The sequence below is a fragment of the Oncorhynchus gorbuscha genome, linkage group LG16 (genome assembly GCF_021184085.1).
Source record: "Oncorhynchus gorbuscha isolate QuinsamMale2020 ecotype Even-year linkage group LG16, OgorEven_v1.0, whole genome shotgun sequence".
Taxonomy (NCBI): domain Eukaryota; kingdom Metazoa; phylum Chordata; class Actinopteri; order Salmoniformes; family Salmonidae; genus Oncorhynchus; species Oncorhynchus gorbuscha.
This window is the reverse complement of record NC_060188.1, coordinates 59,291,948-59,306,143: the sequence shown is the minus strand read 5'-3', so window position 1 is coordinate 59,306,143 and position 14,196 is coordinate 59,291,948. Positions and strand designations below refer to the sequence as shown.

The following is a 14,196-nucleotide window of genomic DNA, read 5'->3' as shown; positions in this document are numbered from 1 at the left end:
AATTCTCATTTACCAAAAAAAAAAGGGTTTCAATCGCATTTTGAACTCTGATGATTTTCTCACAAACAAAAATAGCATTATATGGCAAGTGTGCCCACTTTGGTATTGGCAAGTGCTCTAGTGTACGCATAACATACATGATAAGATTATATTGACAAAAGAGCAATAAATATATTTTTTTATATGTACGGTAGCCAAGCAGCGATTATCATGTCACCAGAATAAGACCCTAGATAATTATTGGAAAGGAGCATCAAGCTCATCACCTTGCACTTTCACCACCCTGTGAAGTTCATCATTTATTTCATCTGTAGTTTAATAAACTGCATGCTTTCCCGATGAGTTGTAGTGGAAGGACAACACAATATGTCATTGCGTGACTCCAAGCTTACTTCGGTATGATGGTTATTATATCAATATTTGTGCAAAAAAGCATTTCCACTGACATTTCTTGCATAATTCATTTTACGACACAAAAAGATAACACCTTGTCTAGTGTTTTGCTGACATTTGTAAAGTTTACTGAAAAACAAATTCTGTTTCCATCAGGCCTTTCATTAAAAAAATGATCTGACATGTACTTTACGTGCATAAAAGGTTGGATGGAAACCTGGTTATTGAGATAAAACGGCTGCTTTGGACCTTTAAAGAAAATAAAATTGTCACACTGTCCCCTCTAATTCAATCAAGATGCTGTAGGAGACATCTGGTGGTAAAAATATTTGACTATACTACACTAACCAAACACTTACACTACACTAACACTACACTAACCAAACACTTACACTACACTAACACTACACTAACCAAACACTTATTATTATTCCCCATATTTTAAAGTTTGGTCTTTTAAAATGTATACTTACAAGAACATCAATGCATTGCTATTGGGATAATTATAACTCTACTGGCTCTGTAAATTTGCTAACTATAATATTTTTTATATATACATTAAAGCGACCTCAAAAGTAGTGTAGATTAGTTCATCAAACATGAATAGGAATACATTTAGAAGTCTGAAAATGTCTGACAAACATTGGTCACGTGCATCTCTACTAGACTGAATTGTAGGGCCGGGACAATACCAGTATCGCGATACTCGTTATTATCGTGGCAAAAAAACAAAACACGAAGATTTCTTCTTTAGGAAAACAGTCCTAATGTTCGAAACAAACATCATTATGTTGTCATCCAGTCACATTTATTTATTTTCCAAGCTTATAGCACACATTATTTTACATACAGCAGGTTTTTAAAAAGGAAGGGTCTGCTTCATGTTTTAATTTTTGCTATATTGCAATACTCGTATCATCCCGGCCCTACTTAATTGATGCATCTGCAGGAGAGAAAATAAACACTATTTATTCTGAACTGTGTAGTACCCATTTTTGTACGATTCTACAACACTGGAAAGTCCTGTGCTGCTGTAACCCTTATGATTAATCCTCTTTGTATTCAGTATTGTATAAATACTGACACATGCTAATAAAGACCCAAGTGACATTCCTTTTTCATGTGCTTCCATAAGCACACTTTTAAAATAATTTATTCATCTTAAATACATTAAAAGTGTTTGAGGCAGGGAAAATGACATGAGATTGGCCATACATGTTCTTACTTCAAATATCGTCAAGGCACATTTCAACTAATTTACTGTACACAAAGTTATCTTGTCTCTTACTGATCTTAGGTTCCATTTTTATTATTTCTGTACAGGAGCCCAGTACAGAAGCCCACCTAGGGCCCTTCAGTGCACTTGTCCGTTGCAGGAGTCTCATCTAAACTGAATTACCAAACGTTTTCTCAAAAGCACCTTTTCACCCAGCTACAACTGCTGCTCAGCTGGCTGACACCTAACTCAACTCTAGGCGGCATTCTGCTTTATATTTGGCATTCTGCTTTATATTTGCTTCGCCCACGACTGCCTCATGTGAAATATAATCCAGACACTGTTTCAACGTTTAGAAACATCAATAATCATGGCTTACGATACGGCTTTCGAAACATATCCTTCATCAGTGAGAAAGAATCCTTCAGATAAAAAATATACTTACCCATAGCAGTTTTGCACAGATCCATACATCTATGGGTGCCTCCATCTGACGAAATTAAACTTCTACTACACTTCCCAAGTTACGCTTACGCACAGGTGTTCAGAGCATGCTAGATAGCTAATAGATAGCTTCCATCGGTTTTCCTTGAACAAGTGCTGTAAAATGGAGATATGCCTGTGTGGGAACCATAATCCTATTACGGTGTGTATCAATTTAACCTTTTTTTAAAGTATTTCTCACTGATATGAAAGATAAGGTCCTTATGTTTCCAAAACTGTATCGGAAGCGATGCGTGTTAATGTTCAGACCGAGCAGCAGGGATCTTAACAAAACTCCCCTACAGAAGACGCCTTCATCCAATGACTCTTATGTGTAATGTAATGGAACTGAGACTCATGATCAAGAGCTATCTGATGCCAAGGTCCAAACTTATGCAGCCAGGTATCATCAGCTTACTTCCCACACTTAAAACTGTGCTCATGACATACAATTCACTTTTCACAACTTTTTAAAAGCCAAGATGAATCATAGCACCATATTGAACGTTAGCCTAATTAACCATTGCACCGTTCTGCAATTCATTCAACACTGCAGAATCAATCAAAACTGCAATATAGGCCTAAACCAAAATGCTTTGGTTCCTCACTGCATCACTTCCTACATCAAACTTCCAACAATTTCCAATTTAAATATTTATATTTTCTAGTGAACTATATGCGAACACACAAGTGATACAGTGCAGTCTTGTGATTGTGGAACAGCTCAACCCAAAGCACCAGTAATCACTCAATCATCAGCATCTATTACATCTATTACAGTATTATTATTGACATATATTCTTAGGTTAAACAGCTTTCATTAGGGCATCTGGATACAGCAAGAATGGAACAGATGGAAACCAGTCCAGGGTGTGTCAAGTTGGCACAAGGCATGTCCCTTACCATTGCATTCAGCCTTCCCATATAAATCCTGTAGTGTGGATGAAAAGAATACCAGCGTCAGTTTGCAAGATCAATTTCCTCCCCGTTTCAAGTTGACCAGAATAGACACCGCCATTATGACCAACACTCCCACAGCCATCTCCATCATCTTGCCCATCTCCTGATCTTTGATGGCCTCTTTCTTCCGCATAATCTCTTCCTTCCTAACTCGCAGCTCCTCCTCTCTCATGAGCTGGGATTTATAGTGGGATTTGATGAAGTTGTCAAAGTCGAAAATGTTCTTGCTGTCTATCCCCAAGGCGGAAGTCTGGCGTGCCTCCCTCGTTGGCTGAGATGAGGAGCTCTTGGTGTCCTTCGCGGAAGGTTTGCTCGCTCCAGTAACGTCTACCTGACTCAGAATGCCTCGGTCGTATTTCTTCCTCAGTCCCTTGTTGCCCAACACGTTGTAAGCCTCGCTGATGTTGGAGAAGCGGTTCGTAGCCTCTTCACTGCCTGCATTCTTATCTGGGTGGTAGACGAAAGACTGCTTGTAGTAAGCCGTCTTGATCTGAGCTTGCGTGGCGGTTGGAGACACCTGGAGGATTTCATAATATGCCGTTCTGCTTTTATATAGGGGCTCAGACATGTTGCCGTTGCCATAAGCTCTCACAAATAACTGCTCATGAGACTGTCGCAAACTAAAGCGCGAGTGTCCGATGGCAAATCGCACCATACACAGAGATCTTCTTTGCTCGCGCCTGGTTTGAGTTATGGTGGCCGTCATGAGACCGTTTCTTATCCAGCTTGAAGCTCTAGAGGCAATAACATGGACTTGTGTGTCGGCCAGGTGAGGTGAACTGAGAGAAAACCACCTTGAAGCACCATCGAGTACTCTTATATCCTCACTGTCCGACAAGTTATTCATCCATTCAGAACCTAACTGTAATACCCCCTCACCGCATTTTGATATAAGGTCGTGGCAAAATCCAATCTTAAATCCACCTTTGGTGAGTCTGCTGAGGGACCTTGAGTTCTCCGTTCTTAAAGTCTCCTCGGGACTTCCGAGAAACCGCAACCGTGTCAAGTTGTCGGCCCGGGCTGTATTATCATGGTCATCTTGAGCTTCGCCAGACCGATATTCTGTCAGCAAGCTTGTGGCTTGTATTGCGCCTTTAGCTTGGTTGCCCTCAATCCTCAGAGGCAACTGATGATATGTATTTTGAAGAATTCTGTAGACTCCATTACTAAATTTCAGTCTGACCTCCGCCATGTTTGCAAGGAGCTACAATTCCAGTTACAGCAACCGGCCAATAAAAACCTTGGTACTTGGAACGCGCACAGAAAGTAGCCAATCAAACGTGAGAAACATGTTTGAGACTCTTCACTGCTTTACGTCATGGTAATTACGCAACATTTGTTTCTGGTGTATCTGTACTTTACTGTAGTATTTATATTTATTACAACTTTTACTTTTATTTCACTCCTAAAGAAAATAATGTACTTCTAACTCCGTACATTTTCCCTGACACCCCAAAGTAGGCTACTCCTAACATTTTTTATGCTTAGTAGGACAGGAAAACACGAACCTTCCCTGGTCGTCTCTACTGCCTCTGTCTGATCTGACGGACTCACTAATACACATGCTTCGTGTGTATGTTGGAGTGTGCCCCTGGCAATCTATCAATTTAAAAAACACAACATTGTGCCGTCTGGTTTGCTTAATATAATGAATTTTGAATTACTTGTAATTACTTGTAATACTTAGGTATATTTTAGCAATTACATATAGCCTACGTTGAATGCCAAGTATATTTAAAACCAAGTATTGTTAGACTTTCACTCAGGTAGTATTTTCCTGGGTGACTTTCCCTTTTACTTGAGTCATTTTCTATCAAGTTATCTTTACTTTTTGACAATTGGGTACTTTTTCCACCACTGGTTTCTATGTGTTTGAAGCAATTCCATTTGCTACGTTCCAGCCATCATTATGAGCCTTTCTCCCTTCAGCAGCCTCCACTGCTCCACAGGTACGCTACAGACACAGACAAACGCTCTCTTATATTTCCCTATGACCCCTTTTTCTCAGGTCTCCCCTCACTTTCTGCTCTTTGGTCTTTCTTTCTGACCTCTTTGGTCTCTCTCTCTCTCTCTCTCTCTCTCTCTCTCTCTCTGGTTTCTCTATCTCTGTTCTCTGAACTCGATCTAGTCTTTGACTTTAATAGCCTACTTTAATTTATAGAATGTTTCTTTGGAGGAAGGATTGTTAACACACTCTCTGACGTATTTATTTGGACAGTGAGGCTAAAACTTTTGTCTCTATACTGCAGCACTTTGGATTTGAGGGCAAATGTTTTATATAAGGGTATTTTTATTCATATCTGTTTTACCATTTAGAAATGAAAGCACTATGTATCTAGTTCCCCCATTTGAAGGTGACATACTCTACCGTTCAAAAGTTTCGGGTCACTTAGAAATGTCCTTGTTTTCCATGAAATTAGTTACAAAATGAATAGGAAATATAGTCAAGAAGTTGACAAGGTTATAAATACTGATTTTTAATGTAAATAATAATTGTGTCCTTCAAACTTTTCTTCATCCAAGAGTCCTCCATTTGCAGCAATTACAGCCTTGCAGACCTTTGGCATTCTAGTTGTCAATTTGTTGAGGTAATCGGAAGAGATTTCACCTCATGCTTCCTGAAGCACCTCCCACAAGTTGGATTGGCTTGATGGGCACTTCTTACGTACCATACGGTCAAGCTGCTCCCACAACAGCTCACTAGGGTTGAGATCCGGTGATTGTGCTGGCCACTCCATTATAGACAGAATACCACCTGACTGCTTCTTCCCTAAATATTTCTTGCATATTTTGGAGCTGTGCTTTGGGTCATTGTCCTGTTGTAGAAGGAAATTGGCTCCAATTAAGCGCCGTCCACAGGGTATGGCATGGCGTTGCAAAATGGAGTGATTGTCTTCTTTCTTCAAGATCCCATTTACCCTGTACAAATCTCCCACTTTACCACCACCAAAGCACCCCCAGACCATCACATTGCTGCCACGATGGTTGACAGATGGTGTCAAAGCACTCCTCCAGCATCTTCTCATTTTTTCTGCGTCTCACGAATGTTCTTCTTTGTGATCCGAACACACCAAACTTAGATTCTTCATAACACCTATTTCCAATCTTCCTCTGTCCAGTATCTGTATTATTTTGCCCATCTTAATCTTTTATTTTTATTGGTCAGTCTGAGATATGGCTTTTTCTTTGCAACTCTGCCTAGAAGGCCAGCATTCCGGAGCTGCCTCTTCACTGTTAACGTTGAGACTGGTGTTTTGCGGGTACTATTTAATGAAGCTGCCAGTTGAGGACTTGTGAGGTGTCTGTTTCTTAAACTAGACACTCTAATGTACTTGTCCTCTTGCTCAGTTGTGTACTGGGACCTCCCACTCCTCTTTCTATTCTGGTTAGGGCCAGTTTGTGCTGTTCTGTGAAGGTAGTACACCTTGTTGTATGAGATCTTCAGTTTCTTGGCAATTTCACACATGGAGTAGCCTTCATTTCTCAGAACAAGAATAGACTGACGAGTTTCAGAATACGTTCTTTGTTTCTGGCCATTTTGAGCCTGTAATCCAACCCACAAATGCTGACGCTCCAGATACTCAACTCGTCTAAAGAATGCCAGTTTTATTGCTTCTTTAATCAGCACAACCATTTTCAGCTGTGCTAACATAATTGCAAAATGGTTTTCTAATGATAAATTAGCCTTTAAAAAAATGATAAACTTGAATTAGCTAACACAATGTGCCATTGAAACACAGAAGTGATGGTTGCAGATAATGGGCCTCTGTACACCTATGTAGATATTCCATGAAAAATCAGTCGTTTCCAGCTACAATAGTCATTTACAACATTAGCAATGTCTACACTGTATTCCAGATCAATTTGATGTTAGAAATGTCATTTTTTGTCCATTAAACTAAGTGACCCCAAACTTTTGAACGGTAGTGTAAGTATTTGGACAAATTGGCCTGGACCCTTTACTGCCGACACGGAGCCCCGCGGATCCATCACGACTGGTCTGCCGACATAATCGTCCGAGGTGGTTTCAACAGGCTTTTTCGTTGCGACATCGCCAAAGATCCATCTGCTGGCCAAGGCCCGCGAGCTTTCTGAAACGCTGTGTCTCCAGCTCACCTAGCGTACTAGAGCACCTGTAGCATACTTCTGGGCTACAATTACCCGGGCCCACGACCGGTCTGTCGATGTCACCACATGAAGAGGAATAAACAGACTCACCCCATCGCGACGTCCCCCCAAAGGTTAACTCTCTAGCCCTCGCTATCTCCCTGCTTGCTAATTCGGCCTGCTAACGGCTAGCTTGTCTAGCCCGGGCCTACGAACTGTTAGCTTGTTAGCACAGGCCTGCTAACCATCTGAATCACTGCATCCCAAACACTCTGAACCCATTTACTTTCTATCTCTTTTTGATTTTTATTTTTTTGTATATACCTTCCGGAAACCTGCCTCACCCACTGTGGTACGGAATCGCTGTTACTTTTAATCTTTATTTTATTTTTATGACACACTCAATAACCTCCAGACGCTAACCAGCTAACTAGCTACAAGCTATTTAGTCATTGTTAGTTTTAAAAAATAAAAATAAAAAAACCTGGATAACACTCGCCAGCCCAGCCCCCCTGCCCCATCCACCGCTGCCCCCTGGACACTGATCTCTTGGCTACATAGCTGACGCACACTGGACTGTCCATTAATCACGGTACTCCACTCTGCTTGTTTGTTTTATCTGTCGGGCCAGTTGCCTAGTCAACGCCATTTTACCTGCTGTTTGTTGTGCTAGCTGATTAGCCTCGCCCACTGTTTTTAGCTAGCTTTCTCAATTCAACACCTGTGACTACTGTATGCCTCGCTGTATGTCTCTCTCAAATGTCAATATGCCTTGTATACTGTTGTTCAGGTTAGTTATCATTGTTTTAGTTCACAATGGAGCCCCTAGATCCACTCTGCATACCCCTGTTACCTCCCTTGTCCCACCCCCCCACACATGCGGTGACATCACCCATTACAACCAGCATGTCCAGAGATACAACCTCTCTCATCATCACCCAGTGCCTGGGCTTACCTCCGCTGTACCCGCACCCCACCATACCCCTGTCTGCGCATTATGCCCTGAATATATTCTACCATGCCCAGAAACCTGCTCCTCTTATCCTCTGCCCCCAATGCTCTAGGCGACCAGTTTTGATAGCCTTTAGCCGTACCCTCATACTACTCCTTTTCTGTTCCGCGGGTGATGTGGAGGTAAACCCAGGCCCCGCATGTCCCCAGGTACCCTCATTTGTTGACTTCTGTGATCGAAAAAGTCTTGGTTTCATGCATGTCAACATCAGAAGCCTCCTCCCTAAGTTTGTTTTACTCACTGCTTTAGCACACTCCGCTAACCCTGATGTCCTTGCCGTGTCTGAATCCTGGCTCAGGAAGGCCACCAAAAATTCAGAGATTTCCATACCCAACTATAACATCTTCCGTCAAGATAGAACTGCCAAAGGGGGCGGAGTCGCAGTCTACTGCAGAGATAGCCTGCAAAGTAATGTCATACTTTCCAGGTCCATACCCAAACAGTTTGAACTAATAATTTTGAAAATTACTCTCTCCAGAAACAAGTCTCTCACTGTTGCCGCCTGCTACCGACACCCCTCCGCTCCCAGCTGTGCCCTGGACACCATTTGTGAATTGATCGCCCCCCATCTAGCTTCAGAGTTCGTTCTGTTAGGTGACCTAAACTGGGATATGCTTAACACCCCGGCAGTCCTACAATCTAAGCTAGATGCCCTCAATCTCACTCAAATCATCAAGGAACCCACCAGGTACAACCCTAACTCTGTAAACAAGGGCACCCTCATAGACGTCATCCTGACCAACTGGCCCTCCAAATATACCTCTGCTGTCTTCAACCAGGATCTCAGCGATCACTGCCTCATCGCCTGTATCCGCCACGGAGCCGCAGTCAAACGACCACCCCTCATCACTGTCAAACGCTCCCTAAAACACTTCTGTGAGCAGGCCTTTCTAATCGACCTGGCCCGGGTATCCTGGAAGGACATTGACCTCATCCCGTCAGTTGAGGATGCATGGTCATTCTTTAAAAGTAACTTCCTCACCATTTTAGATAAGCATGCTCCGTTCAAAAAATGCAGAACCAAGAACAGATACAGCCCTTGGTTCACTCCAGACCTGACTGCCCTCGACCAGCACAAAAACATCCTGTGGCGGACTGCAATAGCATCGAATAGTCCCCGCGATATGCAACTGTTCAGGGAAGTCAGGAACCAATACACGCAGTCAGTCAGGAAAGCTAAGGCCAGCTTCTTCAGGCAGAAGTTTGCATCCTGTAGCTCCAACTCCAAAAGTTCTGGGACACTGTGAAGTCCATGGAGAACAAGAGCACCTCCTCCCAGCTGCCCACTGCACTGAGGCTAGGAAACACGGTCTCCACCGATAAATCCATGATTATCGAAAACTTCAATAAGCACTTCTCAACGGCTGGCCATGCCTTCCGCCTGGCTACTCCAACCTCGGCCAACAGCTCCGCCCCCCCCGTAGCTCCTCACCCAAGCCTCTCCAGGTTCTCCTTTACCCAAATCCAGATAGCAGATGTTCTGAAAGAGCTGCAAAACCTGGACCCGTACAAATCAGCTGGGCTTGACAATCTGGACCCGCTATTTCTGAAACTATCTGCCGCCATTGTCGCAACCCCTATTACCAGCCTGTTCAACCTCTCTTTCATATCGTCTGAGATCCCCAAGGATTGGAAAGCTGTCGCAGTCATCCCCCTCTTCAAAGGGGGAGACACCCTGGACCCAAACTGTTACAGACCTATATCCATCCTGCCCTGCCTATCTAAGGTCTTCGAAAGCCAAGTCAACAAACAGGTCACTGACCATCTCGAATCCCACCGTACCTTCTCCGCTGTGCAATCTGGTTTCCGAGCCGGTCACGGGTGCACCTCAGCCACACTCAAGGTACTAAACGATATCATAACCGCCATCGATAAAAGACAGTACTGTGCAGCCGTCTTCATCGACCTCGCCAAGGCTTTCGACTCTGTCAATCACCATATTCTTATCGGCAGACTCAACAGCCTCGGTTTTTCGGATGACTGCCTTGCCTGGTTCACCAATTACTTTGCAGACAGAGTTCAGTGTGTCAAATCGGAGGGCATGCTGTCCGGTCCTCTGGCAGTCTCTATGGGGGTGCCACAGGGTTCAATTCTCGGGCCGACTCTTTTCTCTGTGTATATCAATGATGTTGCTCTTGCTGCGGGCGATTCCCTGATCCACCTCTACGCAGACGACACCATTCTATATACTTTCGGCCCGTCATTGGACACTGTGCTATCTAACCTCCAAACGAGCTTCAATGCCATACAGCACTCCTTCCGTGGCCTCCAACTGCTCTTAAACGCGAGTAAAACCAAATGCATGCTTTTCAACCGATCGCTGCCTGCACCCGCATGCCCGACTAGCATCACCACCCTGGATGGTTCCGACCTTGAATATGTGGACATCTATAAGTACCTAGGTGTCTGGCTAGACTGCAAACTCTCCTTCCAGACCCACATCAAACATCTCCAATCGAAAATCAAATCAAGAGTCGGCTTTCTATTCCGCAACAAAGCCTCCTTCACTCACGCTGCCAAGCTTACCCTAGTAAAACTGACTATCCTACCGATCCTCGACTTCGGCGATGTCATCTACAAAATGGCTTCCAACACTCTACTCAGCAAACTGGATGCAGTCTATCACAGTGCCATCCGTTTTGTCACTAAAGCACCTTATACCACCCACCACTGCGACTTGTATGCTCTAGTCGGCTGGCCCTCACTACATATTTTCGTTCGCCAGACCCACTGGCTCCAGGTCATCTACAAGTCCATGCTAGGTAAAGCTCCGCCTTATCTCAGTTCACTGGTCACGATGGCAACACCCATCCGTAGCACGCGCTCCAGCAGGTGTATCTCACTGATCATCCCTAAAGCCAATACATCATTTGGCCGCCTTTCGTTCCAGTACTCTGCTGCCTGTGACTGGAACGAATTGCAAAAATCTCTGAAGTTGGAGACTTATCTCCCTCACCAACTTCAAACATCAGCTATCCGAGCAGCTAACCGATCGCTGCAGCTGTACATAGTCTATAGGAAAATAGCCCACCCATTTTCACCTACCTCATTCCCATACTGTTTTTATACTGTTTTTATTTATTTATTTTTCTGCTCTTTTGCACACCAATATCTCTACCTGTACATGACCATCTGATCATTTATCACTCCAGTGTTAATCTGCAAAATTGTATTATTCGCCTACCTCCTCATGCCTTTTGCACACATTGTATATAGACTGCCCATTTTTTTCTACTGTGTTATTGACTTGTTAATTGTTTATTCCATGTGTAACTCTGTGTTGTCTGTTCACACTGCTATGCTTTATCTTGGCCAGGTCGCAGTTGCAAATGAGAACTTGTTCTCAACTAGCCTACCTGGTTAAATAAAGGTGAAATAAAATAAATAAATAAAAAGTCAAACTTTTAGTATTTGGTCCCATATTGCTAGCGCGGAGTGACTATATCAAGCTTCTGACTCTACAAACTTGTTGGATGCATTTGCAGTTTTTGTTTTGGTTGTGTTTCGGGTTATGTTGTGCCCAGTAGAAATTAATGATAAATAATGTATTGTGTCATTTTGGAGTCACTTTTTGTAATTAAGAATGTAATATATTTCTGAACACTTCTTCATTCATGTGGATGCTACCATGAGTACGGATAATCATGAATAATGATAAGTGAAAGTTAGAGGCACAAAGATCATACCCCCAAGACATGCTAACCTCTCACGATATTTATGCCTCTGTAACTTTCATCATTAATTCATGATTATCCATAATCATGGTAGCATCCACATTAATTTAGAAGTATTCTTATTTACAACAAAAGTGACTCCAAAATGACACTACATTATTTACCATGAATTTATATATTTTTATTTTATTTTACCTTTATTTAACCAGGTAGGCCAGTTGAGAACAAGTTCTCATTTACAACTGCGACCTGGCCAAGATAAAGCAAAGCAGTGTGACACAAACGACACAGAGTTACACATGTGATAAACAGTTTATCACATGTCAATAACACAATAGAAAAATCTATATACAGTGTGTGAAAATGGAGTAAGATTAAATAAGAATAAATAACAATATGGGGATGAAGTGGACTATTTACAGTTGGGTGGGCTATTTACAGATGATTTTTCCTACAATGATCAGTAAGCTGCTCTGACAGCTGTTGCTTAAAGTTAGTGAGTGAGATATAAGACTCCAGTTTCAGTGATTTTTGCTATTTGTTCCAGTCATTGGCAGCAGAGAACAGGAAGGAAAGGCAGCCAAAGGAGGAGTTGGCTTTGGGGATGACCAGTTAAATATACCTGCTGGAGTGCGTGCTATGGGTGGGTGCTGCTATGGTGATCAGTGAGCTGAGATAAGGCGGGGGTTTACCCAGCAAAGTCTTATAGATTACCTGCTGGCAGTGGGTTTGGCGACAAATATGAAGCGAGGCCCAACCAACGAGCGCATACAGGTCGCAATGGTGGGTAGTATATGTGGCTTTGGTAACAAAATTGATGGCACTGTGATAGACTGCATCCAATTTGCTGAGTAGAATGTTGGGGGCTATTTTATAAATGACATCGCCGAAGTCAAGGATCGGTAGGATAGTCAGTTTTACGTGGGTAAGTTTGGCAGCATGAGTGAAGGATGCTTTGTTGCAAAATAGGAAGCCGATTCTAGATTTAATTTTGGATTGGAAATGCTTAATGTGAATCTGGAAGGAGAGTTTACAGTCTAACCAGACACATAGGTACAGTGCCTTGCGAAAGTTTTCGGCCCCCTTGAACTTTGCGACCTTTTGCCACATTTCAGGCTTCAAACATAACGATATAAAACTGTATTTTTTTGTGAAGAATCAACAAAAAGTGGGACACAATCATGAAGTGGAACGACATTTATTGGATATTTCAAACTTTTTTAACAAATCAAAAACTGAAAAATTGGGCTTGCAAAATTATTCAGCCCCCTTAAGTTAATACTTTGTAGCGCCACCTTTTGCTGCGATTACAGCGGTAAGTCGCTTGGGGTATGTCTCTATCAGTTTTGCACATCGAGAGACTGACATTTTTTCCCATTCCTCCTTGCAAAACAGCTCAAGCTCAGTGAGGTTGGATGGAGAGCATTTGTGAACAGCAGTTTTCAGTTCTTTCCACAGATTCTCAATTGGATTCAGGTCTGGACTTTGACTTGGCCATTCTAACACCTGGATATGTTTATTTTTGAACCATTCCATTGTAGATTTTGCTTTATGTTTTGGATCATTGTCTTGTTGGAAGACAAATCTCTGTCCCAGTCTCAGGTCTTTTGCAGACTCCATCAGGTTTTCTTCCAGAATGGTCCTGTATTTGGCTCCATCTATCTTCCCATCAATTTTAACCAACTTCCCTGTCCCTGCTGAAGAAAAGCAGGCCCAAACTATGATGCTGCCACCACTATGTTTGACAGTGGGGATGGTGTGTTCAGGGTGATGAGCTGTGTTGCTTTTACGCCAAACATAACGTTTTGCATTGTTGCCAAAAAGTTCCATTTTGGTTTCATCTGACCAGAGCACCTTCTTCCACATGTTTGGTGTGTCTCCCAGGTGGCTCGTGGCAAACTTTAAATGACACTTTTTATGGATGTCTTTAAGAAATGGCTTTCTTCTTGACACTCTTCCATAAAGGCCAGATTTGTGCAATATACGACTGATTGTTGTCCTATGGACAGAGTCTCCCACCTCAGCTGTAGATCTCTGCAGTTCATCCAGAGTGATCATGGGCCTCTTGGCTGCATCTCTGATCAGTCTTCTCCTTGTATGAGCTGAAAGTTTAGAAGGACGGCAAGGTCTTGGTAGATTTGCAGTGGTCTGATACTCCTTCCATTTCAATATTATCGCTTGCACAGTGCTCCTTGGGATGTTTAAAGCTTGGGAAATCTTTTTGTATCCAAATCCGGCTTTAAACTTCTTCACAACAGTATCTCGGACCTGCCTGGTGTGTTCCTTGTTCTTCATGATGCTCTCTGCGCTTTTAACGGACCTCTGAGACTATCACAGTGCAGGTGCATTTA

The 14,196-nt window shown here is 42.7% G+C and overlaps 1 protein-coding gene across 2 annotated transcripts; it reads right to left on the bottom strand.

Moving 5' to 3' along the window:
• Nucleotides 1–1,503: 1,503 nt before the first annotated feature.
• LOC123999409 lies at nucleotides 1,504–4,262 on the bottom strand. Of its 2 annotated transcripts, XM_046305185.1 has the most exons (2): nucleotides 4,075–4,262; nucleotides 1,504–4,044 (listed from the first exon to the last, which is right to left on the bottom strand). In XM_046305185.1, exons 1-2 carry the CDS (start codon nucleotides 4,242–4,244, stop codon nucleotides 3,066–3,068), a joined length of 1,149 nt encoding a protein of 382 aa, XP_046161141.1. In that variant the 5' UTR covers nucleotides 4,245–4,262; the 3' UTR covers nucleotides 1,504–3,065. The 2 variants fall into 2 exon arrangements, with proteins under 2 accessions (XP_046161141.1, XP_046161140.1); XM_046305184.1 differs by having other exon boundaries at nucleotides 1,504–4,262.
• Nucleotides 4,263–14,196: the final 9,934 nt, after the last annotated feature.

Excerpts from the sequence above, each read along its gene's own strand:
- LOC123999409 (XM_046305184.1), bottom strand. The coding sequence starts at position 4,244 with ATGGCGGAGGTCAGACTGAAATTTAGTAATGGAGTCTACAGAATTCTT.